The 19,294-nt window shown below is 51.6% G+C and overlaps 2 protein-coding genes across 5 annotated transcripts in view; one reads left to right on the forward strand and one right to left on the reverse strand.

The window, feature by feature from the left end:
• Nucleotides 1-2,550, forward strand: part of POM121C (POM121 transmembrane nucleoporin C) — a 49,720-nt gene extending 47,170 nt beyond the window's left edge. For all 3 annotated transcript variants that reach the window (XM_077908183.1, XM_077908182.1, XM_077908181.1), the window contains exon 13: nucleotides 316-2,550. In XM_077908183.1, the coding sequence (XP_077764309.1) occupies nucleotides 316-413 (98 nt within the window). In that variant the 3' untranslated portion in view covers nucleotides 414-2,550. The remainder of the gene's footprint in view (nucleotides 1-315) is intronic.
• NSUN5 (NOP2/Sun RNA methyltransferase 5) lies at nucleotides 2,544-14,152 on the reverse strand. Of its 2 annotated transcripts, none has more exons than XM_077908196.1 (11): nucleotides 13,992-14,152; nucleotides 13,784-13,906; nucleotides 12,905-13,079; nucleotides 12,702-12,810; nucleotides 4,274-4,412; nucleotides 4,055-4,170; nucleotides 3,549-3,727; nucleotides 3,181-3,391; nucleotides 2,968-3,108; nucleotides 2,774-2,888; nucleotides 2,544-2,667 (listed from the first exon to the last, which is right to left on the reverse strand). In XM_077908196.1, the coding sequence occupies exons 1-11, from the start codon at nucleotides 14,082-14,084 to the stop codon at nucleotides 2,653-2,655; spliced, it is 1,416 nt and encodes a 471-aa protein (XP_077764322.1). In that variant the 5' UTR covers nucleotides 14,085-14,152; the 3' UTR covers nucleotides 2,544-2,652. The 2 variants fall into 2 exon arrangements, with proteins under 2 accessions (XP_077764322.1, XP_077764321.1); XM_077908195.1 differs by having other exon boundaries at nucleotides 2,544-2,691.
• Nucleotides 14,153-19,294: the final 5,142 nt, after the last annotated feature.

A 19,294-nucleotide genomic window follows, 5' to 3' on the forward strand; every position in this document is an offset into this window, starting at 1 on the left:
GAAGGATCAGGCTCATAAGCACAAGAAAGATGTGGCCTGGCTGGGAGGCTACCACAGATCAGGTACGCAGTTGAGGAGGAATCTTCCCGAGCTCTGAAGAGCCAGTTAAAAATGCCTTCCTCCTCACTCATGGTCTGGGATTCTGAGTTTTTACTGGTCTCCCCCTGCCCCCCTCCTCCAAAGCAAGGGCTGCTTTTCAGTAATCCCAATTTAAGTACCCAGGGTTTTGCTGGCCTAACCTTGCAGAGATCGGGGTCCCTGGGGAAGAGCCCCAGACAGCCACTTCCCTGATGAGGCCTTGTTGAATCTTTCCAGGATCGGCGGCCCCTTCCTTTTCCATTGGTGCAGGATCCAAGACCCCGGGGGCTCGGCAGCGACTGCAGGCCCGCCGGCAGCATACCCGCAAGAAATAGCCCTTGCCTTTGCCCCTGTTCCATCCCCCCGATTCCCTGCCCAAGTCTGGACCTCAGCACCTGCTAGGAAGAGCCTCTGGACCTTCTAGTTCCATAAAGCAACCTCCCCCAGATCTCTCTGGCTTCTGCCAGTGGGAGGCAGCGGCAGCCCTGGCAGCCATCTGGCTCCTGGAGGAAGAAGCCTCAGGCCCTGGGGGTGGCAGTGGGGGTGGGGGGCGGTGGCCTGCTACCTGTACTTGAACAGCTCCGGTGATGCTGGAGAGAACTAAAGAACATCTGTACATATCGTCCACCTCCTTCCCTGACTCTTGTCTGGCGTTATGAGCGTAGTCAGGCAGTCTCCCTTCCCGCCTACGCCCCTCCTGAAGCCAGCTTGGCAGGGGCCAGGGGGTGGGAGGCGTCTCTGGCACAGCCCAGGCCCTGGCTGCCAGAAGTTGGGGAGCTGGGTCGGCCCCGCATCTTTACCTTGCTTGGCTTGCCTATAAAAGTGTTTCTCCTTGGGTCCCATTAGGGGACCGGCTTCCCCGTTTCTTGCTGCTTTGTCCCTCACTGGTTCCTTGCAGGATCTACCCCTTTTTAAATGACCTTGAATCTAGCTTTGCCTTGGAGACCCCAGTGGGTGCTGCTCCTGCCGTTCCACTTCCTCCTGCCAAGTCCAAGTCAATGTTTTTTCCCCAATCCTCTGCCAGTTTGGCCCCTAAAAGCTTGGTGGCGCAAGACTGTTAGCCTGGCAGCTGCAGGGGAGATACCTCGCTCGGGCGGGGTGGGTGGGGAGCTCTGGGAGCAGACAGGACACCCCCTGCCCCCCTGCTGTTGAGCTGCCTCCTCGCCCACCTTCCCCGCTGGCCTCCGCGGGACGCATCCGCCTCTCCTCCCCAGGGTTGTATGTTTAAAGCCTTGTCCTGTGTTCCTGTCTGATGCTCATGTCTATTGCTCTTTGAATCGAGTTTGGAGGAAGAATTGAATTGTATGAGTGGCGGCATGTTGGTAGTGCCGGACTTAACTGTTTCAAGTTTCTGGGGCCTCGCTAATTGAATGTGGAAAGTAGCACCACTTTATGGCTACACGTGCTGACTCCTGGATTTTCAAATGGTGTTTTGACTTTAAGGGCTGGCAGCCCAAGAGGATGGGGCCAAGGGGAAGCAAAGATCTCTTCCCTCCACTGTTTCCCTCCCACCCACCTGACCCGACCCCACCGTGGGCTAGATCCACCCCAGGACCTATTAGAAATCCAAAATTAAGGAACCACACTTCAGAATTCTTCAGGTTCCCCCCAACCCCCAACAGAGCCTCCCCTCTTCTCCTTTGTTCCCTGATCACAAACCCTGGGCCCAAGAGCCTTGCTGCCATGCCCATCCTCTTTGGGAGAAGTATGAATGCGTGTGTCTAAATTAAAAGAAAAAAATATTTAAACATTTTTTAACAAAATAAAAATTTATTTTTGTATTTAAGCTAAATTGCCTTTTAAATTCCTTCAAGCTTGGTTCACTGAGGTGGTTAAGTATAAATGCTATCGACTAGGAATTAGCTGTATAGTTAAGTTATGCCTGTGTGAAGAGGAGGCTCAGATGCTGTCCTAGGCAGCTTTCCTGAGGGGCCAGAGCTCCCTCGGGACACACAATAGAAAATGTAATTCTTATTTTATAAATAATGTGATGTAGATGTAACTAGTTCCCCCTCACCCCCATGACTGAGGTTGAGTGCTGTGGCAGGGGACTGTCCCTCCTCACCCCTGAGGAAGAGGGGGCGGGGCGGCCTGAACCTCCAGTCCTGTGTACCTGTTGGGGGGGGTGGGGCAGGCCCCAGGCCTAGAAACCAAGTTTCCACAGATACCTGACAGAAGGTAGGTCCTCTTGGTTTGAGTGCTTGGAGCTAGTTTACCTCAGTTCCGCAGGCAGGACCGCGGGTCCGGGAGCCCCAGGGAGAGGGTGTCCCTGCGCAGCCTGAGTGAGGGTGTGGGTGGGTGTGTGGGTGTGGGTGTGTACGTGTACGTGCACTGGACGGGAACAGGAGACTGGGACTTTCCATGACAAAGACTTAATTCCTGTGAGTCTAGTTGGAATTTTTAGTATGAATGTGAGATTTTTCTCCTTGCTTATGTCATTAAGAATAAAAAAAAAAACTGTGATCTACCGTAGACCATGTCCTGCCTTTTATTTTTGTGGGCAGAATTTTCTCACCAGCAAGAACAGGGGCCCAGAGGACAAGGAAATCCACACTCTCCGGCTGAGAACTAGGGTTACCGCTTTCCTTCCTAAGGCAATAAAAACAATAGAACCTTTCAAAAAACTGCTGGCTGAGCTGTGGGGAGGACCAGGGTCTTCCTTCCTTCCCACCCAAGGCAGCAGAGCTCAGGAGACCTGCTCTGTAGGGGGCAGTGTGCGAGGGGCCACAGTCCGGCGTGGTCTCCTTTTTTTCCGTGGGGCTGCGCTGAGAGAGATTTCTGGTGCCGATGCTTCAGCCTGGGGGACTGAGCTAAGAAGGAAAGTACCTAAGTCAGATGCATCCTGGTCCTCTGGCACCTTCCATGCAGCCCCCGCCCCCCCCAACTCACCTTGGAACCTCTACCCGTTCCAGTACTGCAACAAAGAAGCCACCAGTGAGCGTGGTCTCGGGGGAGGCCCGGAGGCAGTGTTCAGCCCCTGGGAAACTGCTGAGGCCTCGGTGGGGCCAGGAGGGTAGGACGGGAGCCAGCCTATGGAGAACAGAGGAATTCTGGGTAAAAGCCAGCAGGCCCCTTCCCCAGGACTCGGTGGATCCCTGCTACCTGAAGGTCCCTGGGTTCTGCTGCAGGGCATCCTGCACCACATCTTCATTCTCCTCTTGGCAGAGGGAACATGTGGAGTACACCAGACGCTGCAGGGAGGGGAAGGTGAGCGCGTGGCGCAGTGCTCGCTGCTGGAACCCGGCTAGGGCCTGCAGGCGTGCCTTGCTAGGAGTGCCTGTCCCGGGCTCCTCCAGCTGTCTGGTTGGCATTCCTAAGGACAAAGTGTGTCACCTGTAGCCTGCCTTGTTCTGCATCGAGATCCCTGCTTCACAGGTGAGAACATCTGCTTGGGGTCACCAGGTGAGGAGTCAGAACTAATGCCAACCCAGAGCTGCAGGTCCTTCAACTATACTTTGTCCCCATCTCACCTGAGCCACTACAAGAAGGATCCAGTAAGATATACTGGACTTGACGGTAGCGCTGGTCAGAGGGTGAGACTGCCAGGAAGTCTTCCTGAGCCAGCTCACAGCATGAGACTCCAGCCCGGGCCAGCAGGGTAGCCATGGACGCCAGTCGTCCAGCATCCAGGTCAAAGGCAAAGATCCTCCTGAGGAAGAGGGGAAAGCTGGAACAAATCCTGGGGCGCCTAAGAGCCGAAAGATCTGACCGAGAATACGTCCACTCGGGACCCAGAAAAGAAGGGACAATGTCTAGAGACCTGACCTGGAGATTCTGCGCCCAGGGCCGATGGATTCCTATCTCCCACCTGCTACCCACTGGGAAGCTGAGCTGAGGGCACCACCACCAACTGCTCTAGGTCCAGATGGAATTCCTTAAAGGAACATCCTTTTCAGTCTCATGCCCCACTGGAACAGAGTTCCTGATTTCCAAGTATAGGATCCCCCACCCCCTCCTGGGTGACCACAGCACTCACCCTTGGTTCTTGAGAAAAGCGGCCAAGTGACTGGTCTTGTTGCCAGGGGCAGCACAGGCATCAATGACGTGGGAGCCTGGGGGTGGGGCCAGCAGCATGGCTGGGAGACAGCTGGCCTGGCGGCAGAGCACAGGGCTGGGGCAGGGGCTGGGGCAGTGGCTGGGGCGGGGCAGTGGGCGCCAACCCCCACTCTCTCCCCTTCCCGTCCACCTGCCCTACCTTGTCTTGTAGAATGAGGTGACCGGCCTGGTATAGTGGGTGGTCATGAAGATCTGTCTGGGTCGGAAACACCAGCAACTCTGGCAATAAGGGGTCCAGAAGAAAGCACTTCCCTTTGAGGGCCCGTAGGTCCTCGAGGCTGCCAGAGAAGGAGAAACACTGAACACTGAGTTCCTCCAGGCTGAGCACCAGGCTGGACCTCTTACAGGGGCTCCTCCCCTGACAGGCTAGGGTACAAGCCACACTCCTGAACTCGGGGAAGGAGCATGGAGCACTGCGCCTGGCCCATGGCGAGCAGGTCCCCAAGCCAGCCAGGGGCAGAGCCAGAAGCCACAGCCACTCCCGTATCACTCTGGCCTCCAGGCAACACGCCACAAGAGACGGGGAGAGGGAGGGGGCAGAGGGGACTCCCCAGAGCTGTCAGAGACCAAGGAGGTGGCGGAGCCAGGGAAACACTGGCAGTGGGCCTGGGACGGAAGCAGGGGCCAGGACACAAGGACCAGCCAAGGAAGGGTTTGCAAGATTTTCGGCATGGGGGATCACTCTACAGTCAACTGTGGTTGAAGTCTGGAAATGGGGAGACCAGCTCAGAAGGTTCATCTGCCAACAATGACAGAAAATAGCAGGCAGGGTCCGGGAGGACAGAAAGATAGCGGACATGCTTGAGAAGGCACTATGGGCAGGGTGGACATGCCGCAAAGGACTCAGCTGCTGGCCTGGCCACACGGCTGCGGGATGGCAGTGCCATCCCTTAGCTGAAGACGGGGGATGCTGGAGGTGCAAAGTGCAGGGATGCCACCGCTTCCGCCAACCAATCCATACATGGCGCCACATTCACAAAATCAAAGATCCTGATCGTCTCATCTGACGAGATTCAACCCCCATCCATGATAAAAACTCAACAAAGCAGGTGTGGAGGATATACACCCCAACATAATGCAGGCCATATGCGAAAAGCCCACAGCTAACATCCTCAGGGCTGAAAGCTAGAAGCTCTTCCTCTAGGGTCAAGAACAAGACAAGGACACCCCTCTTGTCCCTTTTACTCAACATCAACAGAGCCTAATCAGCAAATCACACAAGAAAAAGAAATGAGGCATCCAAACTGGAAAGAAGTGAAACCATCTGCAGATGACATATGTAAAAAACCCTAAAAATTCCAACCAGAAAACCATTAGAACTTTTAAACAGATTTAGTAAAGTGGCAGCATACAAAATCCATATACAAGCATCTGTTGTTTCCATACCTGATGAACTGTGTACTGGGGGAGGTCACAGAGAAGATGCAGCCACTGCTGGGAGCAGAACCTGGGCGATCAGGCCCCGCACCCCTGTTTGGCAGGGGCATCCTGCTTGGCTCCCCACTCCCAGAGGCTGCCCAAGGAGGCTGCCCCAGGACATAGCCTCGGCAAAGTGATACAGTGTAGAGACCAGCTGGAGCACATGACCCTGAATCCATGAAGGCCTCTCTAGAAACTCCCAAGATTCTGACAGGTGGACGTGGAGACGTCTCGCTGCACCCAAGACAAGCCTCACAGGTAAGTCCCATTGCTTAGGAAACCTGCTGCCTACCCATGTGGGGTGGCCTGCATTTCTTGGTTGCTCCCTTCATTCCACGTACGGGGACCAATTTCAGATCACACCCAGGAAGCTCCTGAGATTGCAAACCAACGGGTGGCCAGCCTGGAGACCCAGGAAAAGGGCTTAGGAAAGAGGCATCTACCGGGATGGTCTCTAGTTGGCCAGCAACAGTGACCTCTCCATGTGGGGAGGGGTGGCCCATACATCAGATGCTCATCGACTGCTGTGTGGGTATGGGGATACCCCGAAAGCATGGGTTGCTTTAATACACTTGTTTGAGAAACTGCATAGATCACACGGTGGCAAAGCGAACTACTGGAGAAGTAAGGAGGGAGAAAGAGAAGGACTGCCTTTGTGACAGGCAGCCACGCGGATGCACCCCAGGGCAGTGGACCCCAATACAAGGAGAAGCAAAAGCAGCAAGAACAACCCTGGCCAGTAGGGTGGCCCCTAGTGAGGGAGTCCCCTCCCTCTGGGCTTACTGGCAGAGCTGCTGAGTTCCAGCAGGCCAGGGAACACACTGGGGTGCAGCTGCAGCAGCAGTGGGCCACAGGGCAATGGCTTCTCCCTGACTGCACAGGAGGCAGAGGAAATGAGCCACCTGGCCACACAGCCTGCCCTCCGGCTGGGGCTGCGTGGCACTTACATGGAGTTCAAGATACTTATGTCCTTAGATACTGGATTATTCTAGCCCACAGGGAGACTTGGCCCAATAAGGGGGACCGTCCTAGCCATGTGGGACCCTGGGAATCTAGAGGAGGTACAATGGATTCTTAGGGAGTTGGGAATGAGAAGAGCTCTCTGCACTCCAGTCTCTGAAGACCATGACAGGGCCACATCAGGGCAGGAAGGAAAGCCAGCATTCTCCATCCTTCCCCCAGCTCCAGGTACAGGGTGCTCACATCAACGCTGAGTCCGCTCGTACAAGATATTTAGGGTGCTAAGGGAAAGACCCGGGACCAAGAGGGGAAATCAAAAAGCCAAAACGCTATCCCAATAGACTGTAGAGGGTCTGGAGAAAGTAATCTGGAAGTACACAGGATTTGACCTCATTGCTGTAAGGCCCCCACCACAACAGAGGTCAACCTGCGGAAAACCTTAAGACTCAATGATTCCAGTCAAGGATATCCCTTGACTCTCCCCTGCCTGAGAGTGTGGGGTCTCTATCCACTTCCAGGGAACACACTGGGCCCTGGTATCCCACCAGGTCAAAGAGCTGGGTGAATTCTAGCCAGAGTTAAACCAGTGCAGAGGGGAAATGCCAACTGGGAACCTGGGACCCTGCCACCCCCTCACAGACGGAGTGTCAAATGATACAAACCACACAGGGTCGGAGGAGAAACCATCTAAGAGCAGCTTGGAGTGCCCTGCCCCCAGCCCTTCCAACACCCAATACAGCTGACAGAAGAGCCAGCAGGCTCCCAGCAGGTGACAGCAGGACACTCTAAATTAATCCAGGTAGCCCCCACCCTTGTGCATGTGGCTGTGCCCAACACTGCCACCATCCTAGACACTTTGGCCATGGTACTAGGAGGGAACCACGCTGTGCTAGTCTCAGCAAATGTCTTTTTCAGTAGAGAGACAAGCTCAATCTGCCTTCACATGAGAGCAACAACGGACCTTTCAAGTGTTCCTCTGAGGTTCCCTGCACAACCCCACTGTGTGTCACAGAATGGCGGCCGGAGGCCTGTCCCCCGTGTCCTTCTCACACAGGAGAATGGGCCCATTGCATTCACACTGTAACGTGGACGTGTGAAGATGTGTCTCTGTGGCAGGCCATCCTGCAGGCCCTGCTGAAGCATCTGTGGAAGGCTGGGTGGTGAACCCACAGAACTCAAGGCCCAGGCACTGCCATAATGTTTGGGAAGTCAATTCGTCGGCTAAGATACACCTCGTCCCAGACGCTGTGATGATAAGCTGCACGTGTGTCCAGCTCCCGAGAATGTGAAAGAAGTGTGCAAGCCTTGGTAGGAGTTTTGGGGTCTGGAGGACTCATACTCACCACCTAGCACACAGTGCCTCTGCCTCTTAAACCAGTTGATAAAGAAAGGGCACGTGCTGGAGTGGGGACCAGGGAGCAAGACGCCTTTGAGAAGGCAAAATGCTAGGGAACAGATGAAAGCTCTGGCCGTCTCCTGAGTCGGGCAGCAACTGGAATTCAAGGTCTCTGTGACTCTGGAAGGTGTGGGTTGCACATTGTGGCAGAGATGACAGAAGGGGAGAGTGGCCCCAAGACACTGTCCCAGTTCCAGGAAACAGAAACCAGATACCCCACCCCCACCCCACCCCCCACTAAGGGGCAAAAGTTTCTAGTCGTATGCACCACACTCCTCCAGGCAAAGCCTCTCAGGGAGAAACATGGTGTGGCAGCCATGGCTGAACTGAGAGCATTCTGGCCAGTGATGGCTCATGAGCCCTGGCCCTTAACCCTCCTCCACACTGTGGGCTGCTGTGAGGGGATCAACCCTGCAGCTTGGACAGTGGGAAGCTGAAGGGTGGGCCACAAATAAGCCCTGTGGGGTCAGGATACATGAAAAGAGTGCAGGTTCACCTGCAAGAGGCCAAGGCAGTCCTCACTGTGTTCCACATCCCGGCTCCTAAGGCACTGATTCCTCCTGGCTGCCGAGAAGCTGATGCCCTGGCTCAGGTATCAGGTACCGAGCCCCAGCACCTCACCTTTAGGCAGACAGCTAACTGGGTGTATAGGAAGCATGCCCACCGTGGCACCCGGGTGGAAGGGCACACTGCCAAGGAAGCCAGACCGCCCTTGAAATACAGCGATTTGGTGAATTCTGTAACATGCCCTGTGTGTTCTAAATCACGCCCAAGGCAACTACCAAAGGTGTTTGGGGCTGTCCTCCTGAGTTCCCAACCAGTAAGAAATGGGCAAGGTGACTAGACTGGCCCCTCCCTGCAAGTAAGGGTTGTGAGCACACCCTGGTGTGTGTGGTCATGGCACTGGGCGCAACCTGAACTCTGCCATGCTGCCATCAGGAGACTAAAAAAAGCCCAAGTACTGTGTACAGGTACTCTCCTCAACCAGACAGTATTTGGGGGTCACATTTCATAGGTCCTGATGTGCAGTGGGGCAGAAGAACACGATATGGAGGATCCATCACCACTAAAACCTGTAAGCAGCAGGGCTGGAAGACAGGAAAGGATGTGAGAGCACACTGTGATGCTGCCAGGTGAAAAGCACCGTAGCCATAGCCGGGTGGACCAAGAACTGTCCCTGGCTTTCATCCATCTGAATGACCCACCAGTGGGGCCTGCTGCTCCCACACAGACCCGCCTGGGAATCCCTGCTGAGACGCCCCACACCAGGAAGGGAAGAGCCACTGCCCTCTTCCTGTAGGCCTACGTGCTGCGCTGCTGAGAACACCAGGGGCTCCACCATACCTGCAAAAGGAGTCACCTACTGAAACGCATGCTCGGAAGGCCCCACACTGGGGGGAAGCTACTGCAGCTCGTCTGGGATCCTGCTGTCCTGCCACAGGCAGCACCTGCGGAACTGCACTACCTCTGGATGGGCACACACCACTGCGGGGGAGGGGAGCAGTCTGGCATATTCCGCCCCCATCTCCTCACGCCTAACCAGGTGCCTCCCCGGCCAGTACATGTAGCCTGCACAACCTGGTCCAGAAACTGAAGCTGCCAGCCTCCCTCCCTGAGGCCAAATGGGCACACTATCTTCTGCTGATCCTATCACCTGGTGCCTCTGTTCCTGCCACGGGACTGGAGAACATTAAAGCACATCAGAAGCCCTTACTAAACTCATTTGGCACAGCGTGAATGGCAGTTGACAAAGCCTGCCTTACCAACCACTGAAATGTCTCTAATGACAAAAGCTGTCCTCAGAAACAGGATGGCCTTGGACATGATTACTGCCTCACAAGGAAGCCCTGGTGCCTTTGTCCAAACACAGTGTTGTCTGTTTGTACCTCATGAGTCTGCTCACGTACCATCTTTATTAAATCACATAAGGACACAAGTGAATGCCCTGAGTGGTCTCACCTCCAGGCTAGGTGATATTAATAATTCAATGGTTTGGATCCTGGGGTTCTTAGAGAAAGAAGTTACCACTGGTTTAAGGAATTATGGTCTTTTTTTTTTTTTTTTTTTTTTTTTTTAAGATTTTATTTGAGAAAGAGAGGGAGGGAGAGAACACAAGCAGCAGAGGGGGAGGGGCAGAGGAAGACCGCTGAGCAGGGAGCTGGACTTGGCGCTTGATCCCAGGATCCTGGGACCATGACCTGAGCCAAAAGGAAATGCTCAGCTGACTGAGTCACCCAGGCACCCCAGGGAATTACTGTCTTAATCTGTTTTCTCTTGCATGTGTCTCAACTGCTACTGTGGCATCTGCCTCCAGTGCCACCAGACAGCTCCCAAAGGAGCCACCTCCAAGCTAGTGAAACCCCTGCTGACCGCTTGAGACACAAGCAGAAAACAGGGTCATGTGGAATTTAAAGAGCAGGGTTAGAGTGCTGGGGGACGTCATCGGGAGGATGAGACCAGCTGTTGATGCACGAGCTGCACCCCGGCACATAAAGGTTCTGAATAGCCAGAGCAATCTTGAGAAAGAACAAAGCTAGAGGTACCACAATTGCTAATTTCAAGCAAGATTACAAAGCTACAGAAATCAAAACAGTATTGGTACTGGCATAAAAACAGACACACAGATCAATGAAACAGAACAGAGAGCCCAGAAATAAACCCACACTTATATCATCAATTAATTTATGACAAAGGAGCCAAGAATATACAACGGAAAAAACGGCCTCTTCGAAAATGGTGTTGGGAAGATTGAAGCCACGCACAGAAAAATGAAAATGGAGCCCCCTCTCACATCACACACAAAAATTAACTCCAAATGGATTAAAGACCTAAATATGACCTCCAAAATCAGAAACCTCCTGGAAGAAAACATGGGCAGTGAGCTCCCTGACATCAGTCTTAGCAATGATTTTTTGGATCCGACTCCAAACAAAAAGCAAAAGCGAAAGTAAACAGGAGAATGTATCAAACTAAAAAGCTTCTGAACACAAGAGACCATTAACAAAATGAAAAGGCAACCTACAGAATGGATGCAAATATTTACATATCACGTATCTGAATTAGGAGTTAACATCTAAAATATATAATGACTCCTATAACTCAATGGCCAAAAAAAAGTGATCGAAAACACTTGCAAAGGGTCTAAACAGACAGTTTTCCAAAGACAGAGAGATGACCAACAGCTACACAAAAAGGTGCTAAACACCATTAGTCATCAGAGAAATGCAAATCAAAACCTCAATGAGATCTCACCGCACATCTGTTTGAATGGCTATTACCAAAAAGACAAGAAATAACAAGTGTTGTCGAGGATGTGGGAAAAAGGGAACCCTCTTACACTGCTGGTGGGAACATAAATTGGCGCAGCCACTGTAGAAAATAGTATAGAGGTTCATCAAAAATTAAAAATAGAACTACCATATGATCCAGCAATTCCATTTCTAGGTATTTATGCAAGGAAGAGGAAAACACTAATTCAAAAAGATATCTGCACTCTGTTTACTGCAGATTTATAATCGCCAAGACATGAAACAACCTAAATGTCAACCGTTAGATGGAGAAAACGTAACTATATATACACGTATGTGTGTATGTACAGGCATCTATACACCCACAGGAATATTATTCAGCCAAAAGAAGAAAATACTGCCATTTGCGATCACATGGATGGACCTTGAGAGTAGTATGCTAAGTGAAATAAATCAGGGAAAGAAAATACTGTATGTTCTCATTCATATGTGGAAACTCTTTAAAAACAAAAAACAATTCATAAATACAGAGAACAGATCTGTGATTACAGGGGAGGGAGGGGGTTGCAAAAAGGCATAAAGGTGGTCAAAAGGTATAAATTTCCAGTTATAAAATACATAAGTCCCAGGAATCTAATGTACTGCATGGTAAGTATAATAAATACTGTACTGCATACTTGAAAAACATTAAGAATCTTAAAAGTTCTCATCACAAGGAAAGGCACCTGGGTGGCTCAGTCAGTTAGGCATCCAACTCTTGACAGAGGCTCAGATCTTGATCTCAGTGAGATAGAGCCCGGAGCAAGGCTCCGAGCTGGGTATGAAGCCTACACGAGGTATTCTCTCTCTCCTTCTCCCTCTGGCCCTCCCACCCCTAAAAAAAAGTTTTCATCACAAGAAAAAAAAACTTTCTGTAACTATATGTGGTGACAAATATTAACTAGACTTATTGTGGCTATTATTTTGGAATATACACACATATCATTACACTGTCTACCTGAAACTAACACTACATGTCAATTTTACCTCAAGGATACAAAAAAATGCTGCAAAGTAATCCAGTAATGCATGTTTTGTACAGTAATGCACACTGTTTTGGAAGGATTTCTCTTAAATCTTGAATTTTGGGTAAACATGGTTTAACAATTAAAAAAGAAGGTGGTGCAGAAATCAGATGAATTTAGTCTGACACACACTGTAGCTTTGGTGTCTGTGGAACACTGAGATGAACCTGAGGGTGGGAAGAAATCTAAACTGGGAGACACCAATCAGACGAGAAACAGCAGTCAGAGCAAGAGAAACGGAGGGATACATTAGAAGAACATAGGATGGAACTCCCAGGAGAATCAGTGCTAAGGGATGGAGGAAGCCAGGCTTTGGAGGAGGGAGAAACTGCTGGGAAAATCTGAGAAAACCAGAGTGCAGTCACAGCCACTCCTCTTTCTTCCCCCATCCCTGTTCCCCAGTGCGCCCAGGCAGCCCGCAGCCCACGCCCCCCACCCCACCCCCCAGAGAAGGGCAGCCAGGCAGGGTTCTCAGCTCACCTAGAAGCCCGACCCTGGTAAGAGAAACCTTGCCTCTTGAAATAATCAATTGCATCGTCAGAGCTGGTCTTGAGAGTGTTCACACGCACAAAGCGAGGCACCTGGGAGGCTAGGAAGCAATCAGCAGTGAGTGGACAGGAGCAAGGCCCTCTCCTCTGAGGGCCTGAGAGCCGGCGCCCTCACCACAACTCCTTACAGCTCACCTGCGCCAGGCCTGGATCCCACCTGCAACAGGTCCTCGTTGCGGCTCACACGTCGCTGAACCTTGAGCCGGGCCAACTCCGCCTTCAGCCTTGCCTGGTGCCGGTCCAGCAAAGGTTTCCATCGGCCCCCGCCCCCTCTAAAGCCTCTTCCCAGCAATAACTCATACACTAGGACCTGGGGACGGGGAAAGAAAGAGAAAACACACGAAGCATTAATGTCCTGGAATTCCAGTGTTGGATGAAACTGGAAGCGCCATCCAGGCAGTGACACGTAAAAGTGAGGTGTTCTGCCCAAGACCACACAAGCGATTAAAGACACAGCGGGGACCTGACCCCTGTGCCCTCCTTTCCTGTCCCGCGCCCGCTCCCGCTCCCGCTCCCCAGGGCTGCTCGCCAGCGGAGCGCCGGGTCCCAACCCTCCTCCTTGCCCACATCACCCTTCCGTTTGAGCCAGAGTCCCCGCCGTGGCTACTCAGCACTTTTTTTTTTTTTTTTTAGATTTTATTTATTTATTCATGAGAGACAGAGAGAGAGAGAGAGGCAGAGACACAGGCAGGGGGAGAAGCAGGCTCCACGCAGGGAGCCCCACGTGGGTCTCAATCCCGGGTCTCCAGGATCACACCCCGGGCTGAAGGCGGCGCTAAACTGCTGGGCCGCCCAGGCTGCCCTACTTAGCACTTCTGTTCTTCATCTTCCGCACGTAGGCTCAAAGTTACAGCATTTCCACCCCCCCTCAAACAATGACCCGGCAACAGCCCGCTCATCCTCCTTTCACGCGGGCGACGTGCTGACGTCAGGCGCCGAGACCAGGTCCGGAGAGACTCGCAGCCCGGCCTCGCCCCCCGCCGCCCGCCGCCCGCCCCTGCCCAGCCCCGCTACCTTGGCCAGGTGCGGCCGCAGCTTCTTCTCGGCGCGGAGGAGGCCGGCGCTGGCGATCACGGCGTCCAGCACGGCGGAGTAGCGCTGCGTCTCGCACACCAGCGCGTACAGCTGCTTCACGTTCTGCGCGCGGCGGAGAGAACTTCGGCTGAGGCGGGGGCCCGACCCGGCTGGCCCCCCGCCCGGCTCGAACCCCGAACCCCGCTACCTGGAAGCTGCTGGCGTACACCAGCCCCTTGATGGAGCCCCGTCGGCTCTCCACGTTTGCCAGCACAGACGCCGCCGTCGCGTACAGCGCCATGCTTCGATCCCACGCGCCTTTACGGCGCTGTCGCGAAGCACGCCTGCCTCGGCATCGCCCCGCGCGCCCGCACTTCCGGGGTCAAAGGGCACGGGGCGCGCGGGCCCTTCCTCCCGGGGCTCCCGGGGCTCCCGGGGTCCGTGTGAGGTGGAGGGCCGGGAGCGCGTTAACCTCGCTTTGCGTGCCTCTTCTCTTTTCTCCCCGTCTTTGCCAATCTGATAGGCAATGGAATTTTACTGCTGTTTTAATTTCTGTTATCGAGGTTAACTATTTTCCTGTTTATTGATCTTTTGTATTGTTCGTGGTTTTTGGTCCCTCTTCTACCATCTCCTGGTGCCCTTTGTATATTGATGTATATACTCGTCCTGGGTCTATTTTTTCTAGTTTACTATTGCTTTTTATTTTTTTATTTTTTTTTTAAGATTTTATTCATTCATTCATGAGAGACCCACAGAGAGAGGCAGAAACACAGGCAGAGGGAGAAGCAGGCTTCTTGCAGGGAGCCCGATGTGGGACTCGATCCCGGGACACCGGGACCATGACCTGAGCCGAAGGCAGACTCAACCACTGAGCCACCCAGGCGCCCCCTACTATTGCTTTTTAATGTGGTTTATTTTTTTTTTAATTTTTTAAAAATTTTTTTATTTATTTATGATAGTTCCAGAGAGAGAGAGAGGGAGGCAGAGACACAGGCAGAGGGAGAAGCAGGTTCCATGCATCGGAGCCTGATGTGGGATTCGATCCCGGGTCTCCAGGATCGCGCCCTGGGCCAAAGGCAGGCGCCAAACCGCTGCGCCACCCAGGGATCCCTTTAATGTGGTTTATACTTTGGGACACTTTTTCATTTTTATTTTCTGCCTTTGGTGTCACGCCTGGAAACCCCTTCTTTATACCTTTACAAGGTAGCAATCACCATGGCTTCGTTTTTTCACACTTAAATCTTTAACCCATTTAGAAATCAGCTGGGCACATGATGTGACGCAGAGCTCGGTTTCCAAATGGCTGGCTTTTCATGCATTGCAGTGATTCATTTATAGCAAAGTTTCCCCAGCCTGGCCTCTGGGAGAACAGGGATTTTGTGGGATTTGCCTTTGTCCCCAGCTCCCATGTGGTTACTGGTACACATTAAGTTGATTAAATAAATCCAGTATATGTGTATCCCAAGCACTCAAGTAGACAGGCCTCCATGGACCAGTCCTCCTGCCTGTACGTTCTCTGTATTGCCAACAGCACGTCAGCAAGTTATTTTGCAAGATAGTCTAGCAAAATTGCTGAGTTGTTTAAAGGTTTAACCCGGTCCTGTGGGCCTAGGTTGGTTAATTGTGATCTGTGAGTGGAAACCCCCCACCTGCAGCTGAATATCCTCTATTTTATTTACTTCATAGCACCCATTCCATATGTAGTTAGGATTTATTCTCTAGCTGAATCCAGGAGGGCAAATCCTGTTTGGCACCCATCTATCCCTACCTCCTGAACCAGTGTTCTTCTCACAGTGAGGGACCTTGTATCTGTTGCATGAGTGCAGGAGTGAATGGAGCATAAACTGATGTGGACAGCTGGACAGCCAGCTATGCCAGTTAACCCATCCTAAAACAATCTTAATGCCCACTCCTTCAGGTGAGTGGTTAAGTGCACCAATATTAATAAGGTCCATAATTGATTCACATTTCCTTGGCTTTTACCTGTCTTTTTTTCTGTCCTTCAGTCTCATCTAGGACACATTAAATTCCGTTGTCATGTCTCCTTGGCAACTCTTAGCTGTGATGATTTCTCAGGCTTTCCTGATTTTTTATGACCTTGATAGTTTTGAGAACTATCCTGGTAAGCATTTTGTAGAATGTCTCTCAAATCGGGATTTGGCGGATTTTGTTTTCCTCATGATCAGACTGGAGTTACAGGTTTTGCAAGACTACAAGTAAAGTACCATCCTCATCGGATCACATCAAGGGCATATTGTATCAACATGACCTTCGCCATTGATGTTACCCTTGATCACCTGGCTAAGGTAGAGTTCTTCATACTTCACTGTAAACTAGTCTTTATCCCTCTGTTCCCTCTGGAAAGACGTCACTATGCACACCCCACCCTTTAAGGAGTAAGGGGTTAGGGCAAAGGAGCTACATAAATTATTTGGAATTCTTCTGCAGAATTGTCTCTTCTCCTGGATTTAATTAGCCAATCATCTATCAGTATAGACTCATGGATATTTACTTTATACCTTGAGTTATAATCCAGTACAGGTATCCCCCCACCCCCGCCTTTTTTTTTTTTTTAAGTATGCTCCACACCCAGCATGGAGCCTAGTGTGGAGTGTGATCTCACAACCCTGAGATCAAGACCTGAGCTGAGATCAAGAGCTGGACACTCAACTGACTGAGCCACTCAGGTACCCCTAGTCCCCACTTTCTGAAAGTTTAGTTTACATTATACCACTTCACTTTTACAAAAGACCTACATTAGTATCTATTTTCGTCAACTGAAAGAAATCCTAAGAGGATTTTCACTTTGAAAAAAGAGGAAAAATAAATAGTATTTGCCTTGCACTGAGCTCCAGGAGGCAGCACACAGCCCCAAGCAGTGAGAGTGGTGCTGCCAAGCTCCTTCCCCAAAATCTCCACATGCAGCATCTCAGCATCAAGCCTCATAGCTCTGAACTGTGTGAGCAGCTGTGCTTTTTCTTGATTGACCATATGCATTCATTCGCAAGATATATCCTAAGGTAAGAAAAGCTTAAAAGCAGTTAATTTGGGGAGTCTGGGAACACTAAAAAATGTTTCCATATTGGGAAGCCTGGGTGGCTCAGCGGTTGGGCATCTGTCTTTAGCTCCGAGTGTGATCCTGAAGTCCCAGGATCGAGTCCCACATCGGGCTTCCTGCATGGAGCCTGCTTCTCAGTGTCTCTGCCTCTCTGTCTCTCATGAATAAACAAAATCTTTTTTTTTTTAATTTTATTTATTCATGAGAGACAGAGAGGCAGAAACACAAGCAGGCTCCATGCAAGGAGCCCGACGTGGGACTCGATCCCGGGTCTCCAGGGTCACACCCTGGGATGAAGGCAGGCGCTGAACCGCTCAGCCACCCAGGGATCCCTAAAATCTTTTTTTTTTTAAAGATTTTATTTATTTATTCATGATAGTCACACAGAGAGAGACAGAGAGGCAGAGACACAGGCAGAGGGAGAAGCAGGCTCCATGCACCGGGAGCCCGACGTGGGATTCGATCCCGGGTCTCCAGGATCGCGCCCCGGGCCAAAGGCAGGCGCCAAACCGCTGTGCCACCCAGGGATCCCAACAAAATCTTTTTTTAAAAAGTTTCCATATTAATAGTAGTGCTGTTTCTTGTTACTCCATTTCAGCTAATGACTGAGGTTAATATACGCTGAAGTGGTATTGATGGTCCTCCATGGTCTGGCCTCCACCTCCCTCTGCAGGTCCAGCTCCAGCTGCGGCATTCCTGCATGGACCACACCCCCAAAGCTCTTCTCCTCTGCCTGTATTCCACTTCGTTCAGCTTAAATGCCAACTCCACCTAACGAATGAACTCTTTCCTCTGCCTTCTCCGTATTGAATGGATCTTTCAGTTGCAAGCACAGACATTAACTCCAGCCAGCCAAACAAAAGGGATTTACTAAGCGCAGAAGTATGTCATTGTGTCTGTCAGCATCTGGCAGGGGCAGAGCTGAGCACGCAGTGGTACTTGAGGTGAACCTAAAGAAGGGAGTATTTATGAAAGTTTGCTCAGAGTTAAGGGAAACTAGAGGGGATGCAGTACTCGGGGCTAGTGACAGCACTGCTCACTGCCAGGCCTCAAGAACAAGATAGCAAAGAGGAAGAAGCCACCTGCCAAGGATCTTTGGGTGAGGAAAGCTGCCAACCCACAGCCCAGCAGGCAGAAACCAGAAAAATAAGCACCTTGGACTCCCTCCGCCTCCTGCCCTTATATCTCCTGCCAGTCACTCCCATCTGCTGAACCCAACAGGAAGCCAGATTGTTCTGCTCCCCATAGGGGAGCCTCCCACCCTCCCAGGATGGAAGACAGTGTGGAGAAGGGAAGCGGGGAGGAAAGTGGATATAGAGGGCCACAATCTCCTGCCCAGTAATGGAATTGAAGGAAGAGCTGCAGAACCAAAACCAGGTCTCTAAGGTGTCAGATGGCAACCAAGGCCAACACCCGACAAATTCAGCCAGTAAAGATACAAGCACTTTTTGATTCACACAGCTTATTACTTACACAGGCAGATTAGCCAAAGATGCCAGCTCCACATGGTCCTTGTTGCACACAACAGAAGGATGACTACAGTAAGGGTTGGAGGATCTCCTATTCCTAAGAAGCCAGTTCTGGGGACACCTGGGTGGCTCACCAGTTGAGCACCTGCCTTTGGCTCAAGGCGTGATCCCATGATCCTTGGATTGAGTCCCACATTGGGCTCCCTGCATGGAGCCTGCTTCTCCCTCTGCCTACGTCTCTGCCTGTGTCTCATAAATAAATTAAATTTAAAAAAAGCCAGTTCTAGATGCAGTTAAGCTGTTTTATGGTCTACAGCTCTACTTGGAAGGTGGTAGGGCAGAAAGTCTCACATTTCAAAGCCTGGGAAGCCACATCTCCTGACAGTTTCCAATGGGACAAAGTCACTGGAGATGGCCTTGGGTTAGTGCCTCATGAGCCCCCCATCCTCTCCAGTCCCTGGAGGACCACTCAGATGGGCTGAAGGTCAGGTCAATGTGGGTGCGTGCTAGGGCACTGGGGCAAAGTGGTTCCCCCAGGGAAGTCTCTCAGGCAGTTCCACAGAGCACAGGCTGAGGAGCTTCTCTCTAAAGCACCAGGTCTCAGATGATCCAGCTCCAAGCATTCTCTCTTCCAACTTTCCAATCCTTGGGAGAGAATTCAGCTGTCACAGCTGTGGTCTGGAGGGGACACCATCAGCTCTTCATGAACAGATGGGGACCCTGGACCCACTCCCACATGCCCAGCAGCTTTCAGAGATAGGCCACACCTGTCTGGACCCTACCTGCTTCTGCTCTGAAGTGTTATTTCCATCTCAACTAATGGGGAGGCAGATGCAATCAGGGTCTTTGAAAACAGCAATAACAGAGTGACTGACGTGACTCTTAACCAGAGAGAGCCGGCCCGAGGTAGAGGGGATTTCTGGCCCCACCAGAGACTAGAGCTGCTTTTAAACACCTACATAAAGCAGTATATACATACAACAG

Source organism: Canis aureus, chromosome 8 (genome assembly GCF_053574225.1).
Source record: "Canis aureus isolate CA01 chromosome 8, VMU_Caureus_v.1.0, whole genome shotgun sequence".
Lineage (NCBI taxonomy): Eukaryota > Metazoa > Chordata > Mammalia > Carnivora > Canidae > Canis > Canis aureus.

Bases quoted from the DNA above. Each gene is read 5' to 3' on its own strand.
- NSUN5 (XM_077908195.1), bottom strand. From the start codon at position 14,084: ATGGCGCTGTACGCGACGGCGGCGTCTGTGCTGGCAAACGTGGAGAGC. The intron at 12,811-12,904 runs GTGAGCTGTAAG...ATTGCTTCCTAG, and splicing joins GGGATCCAGGCCTGGCGCAG to CCTCCCAGGTGCCTCGCTTT. The intron at 2,692-2,773 runs GTCTCCTGAGCT...GTTTTTTGAAAG, and splicing joins CACTGCCCCCTACAGAGCAG to GTTCTATTGTTTTTATTGCC.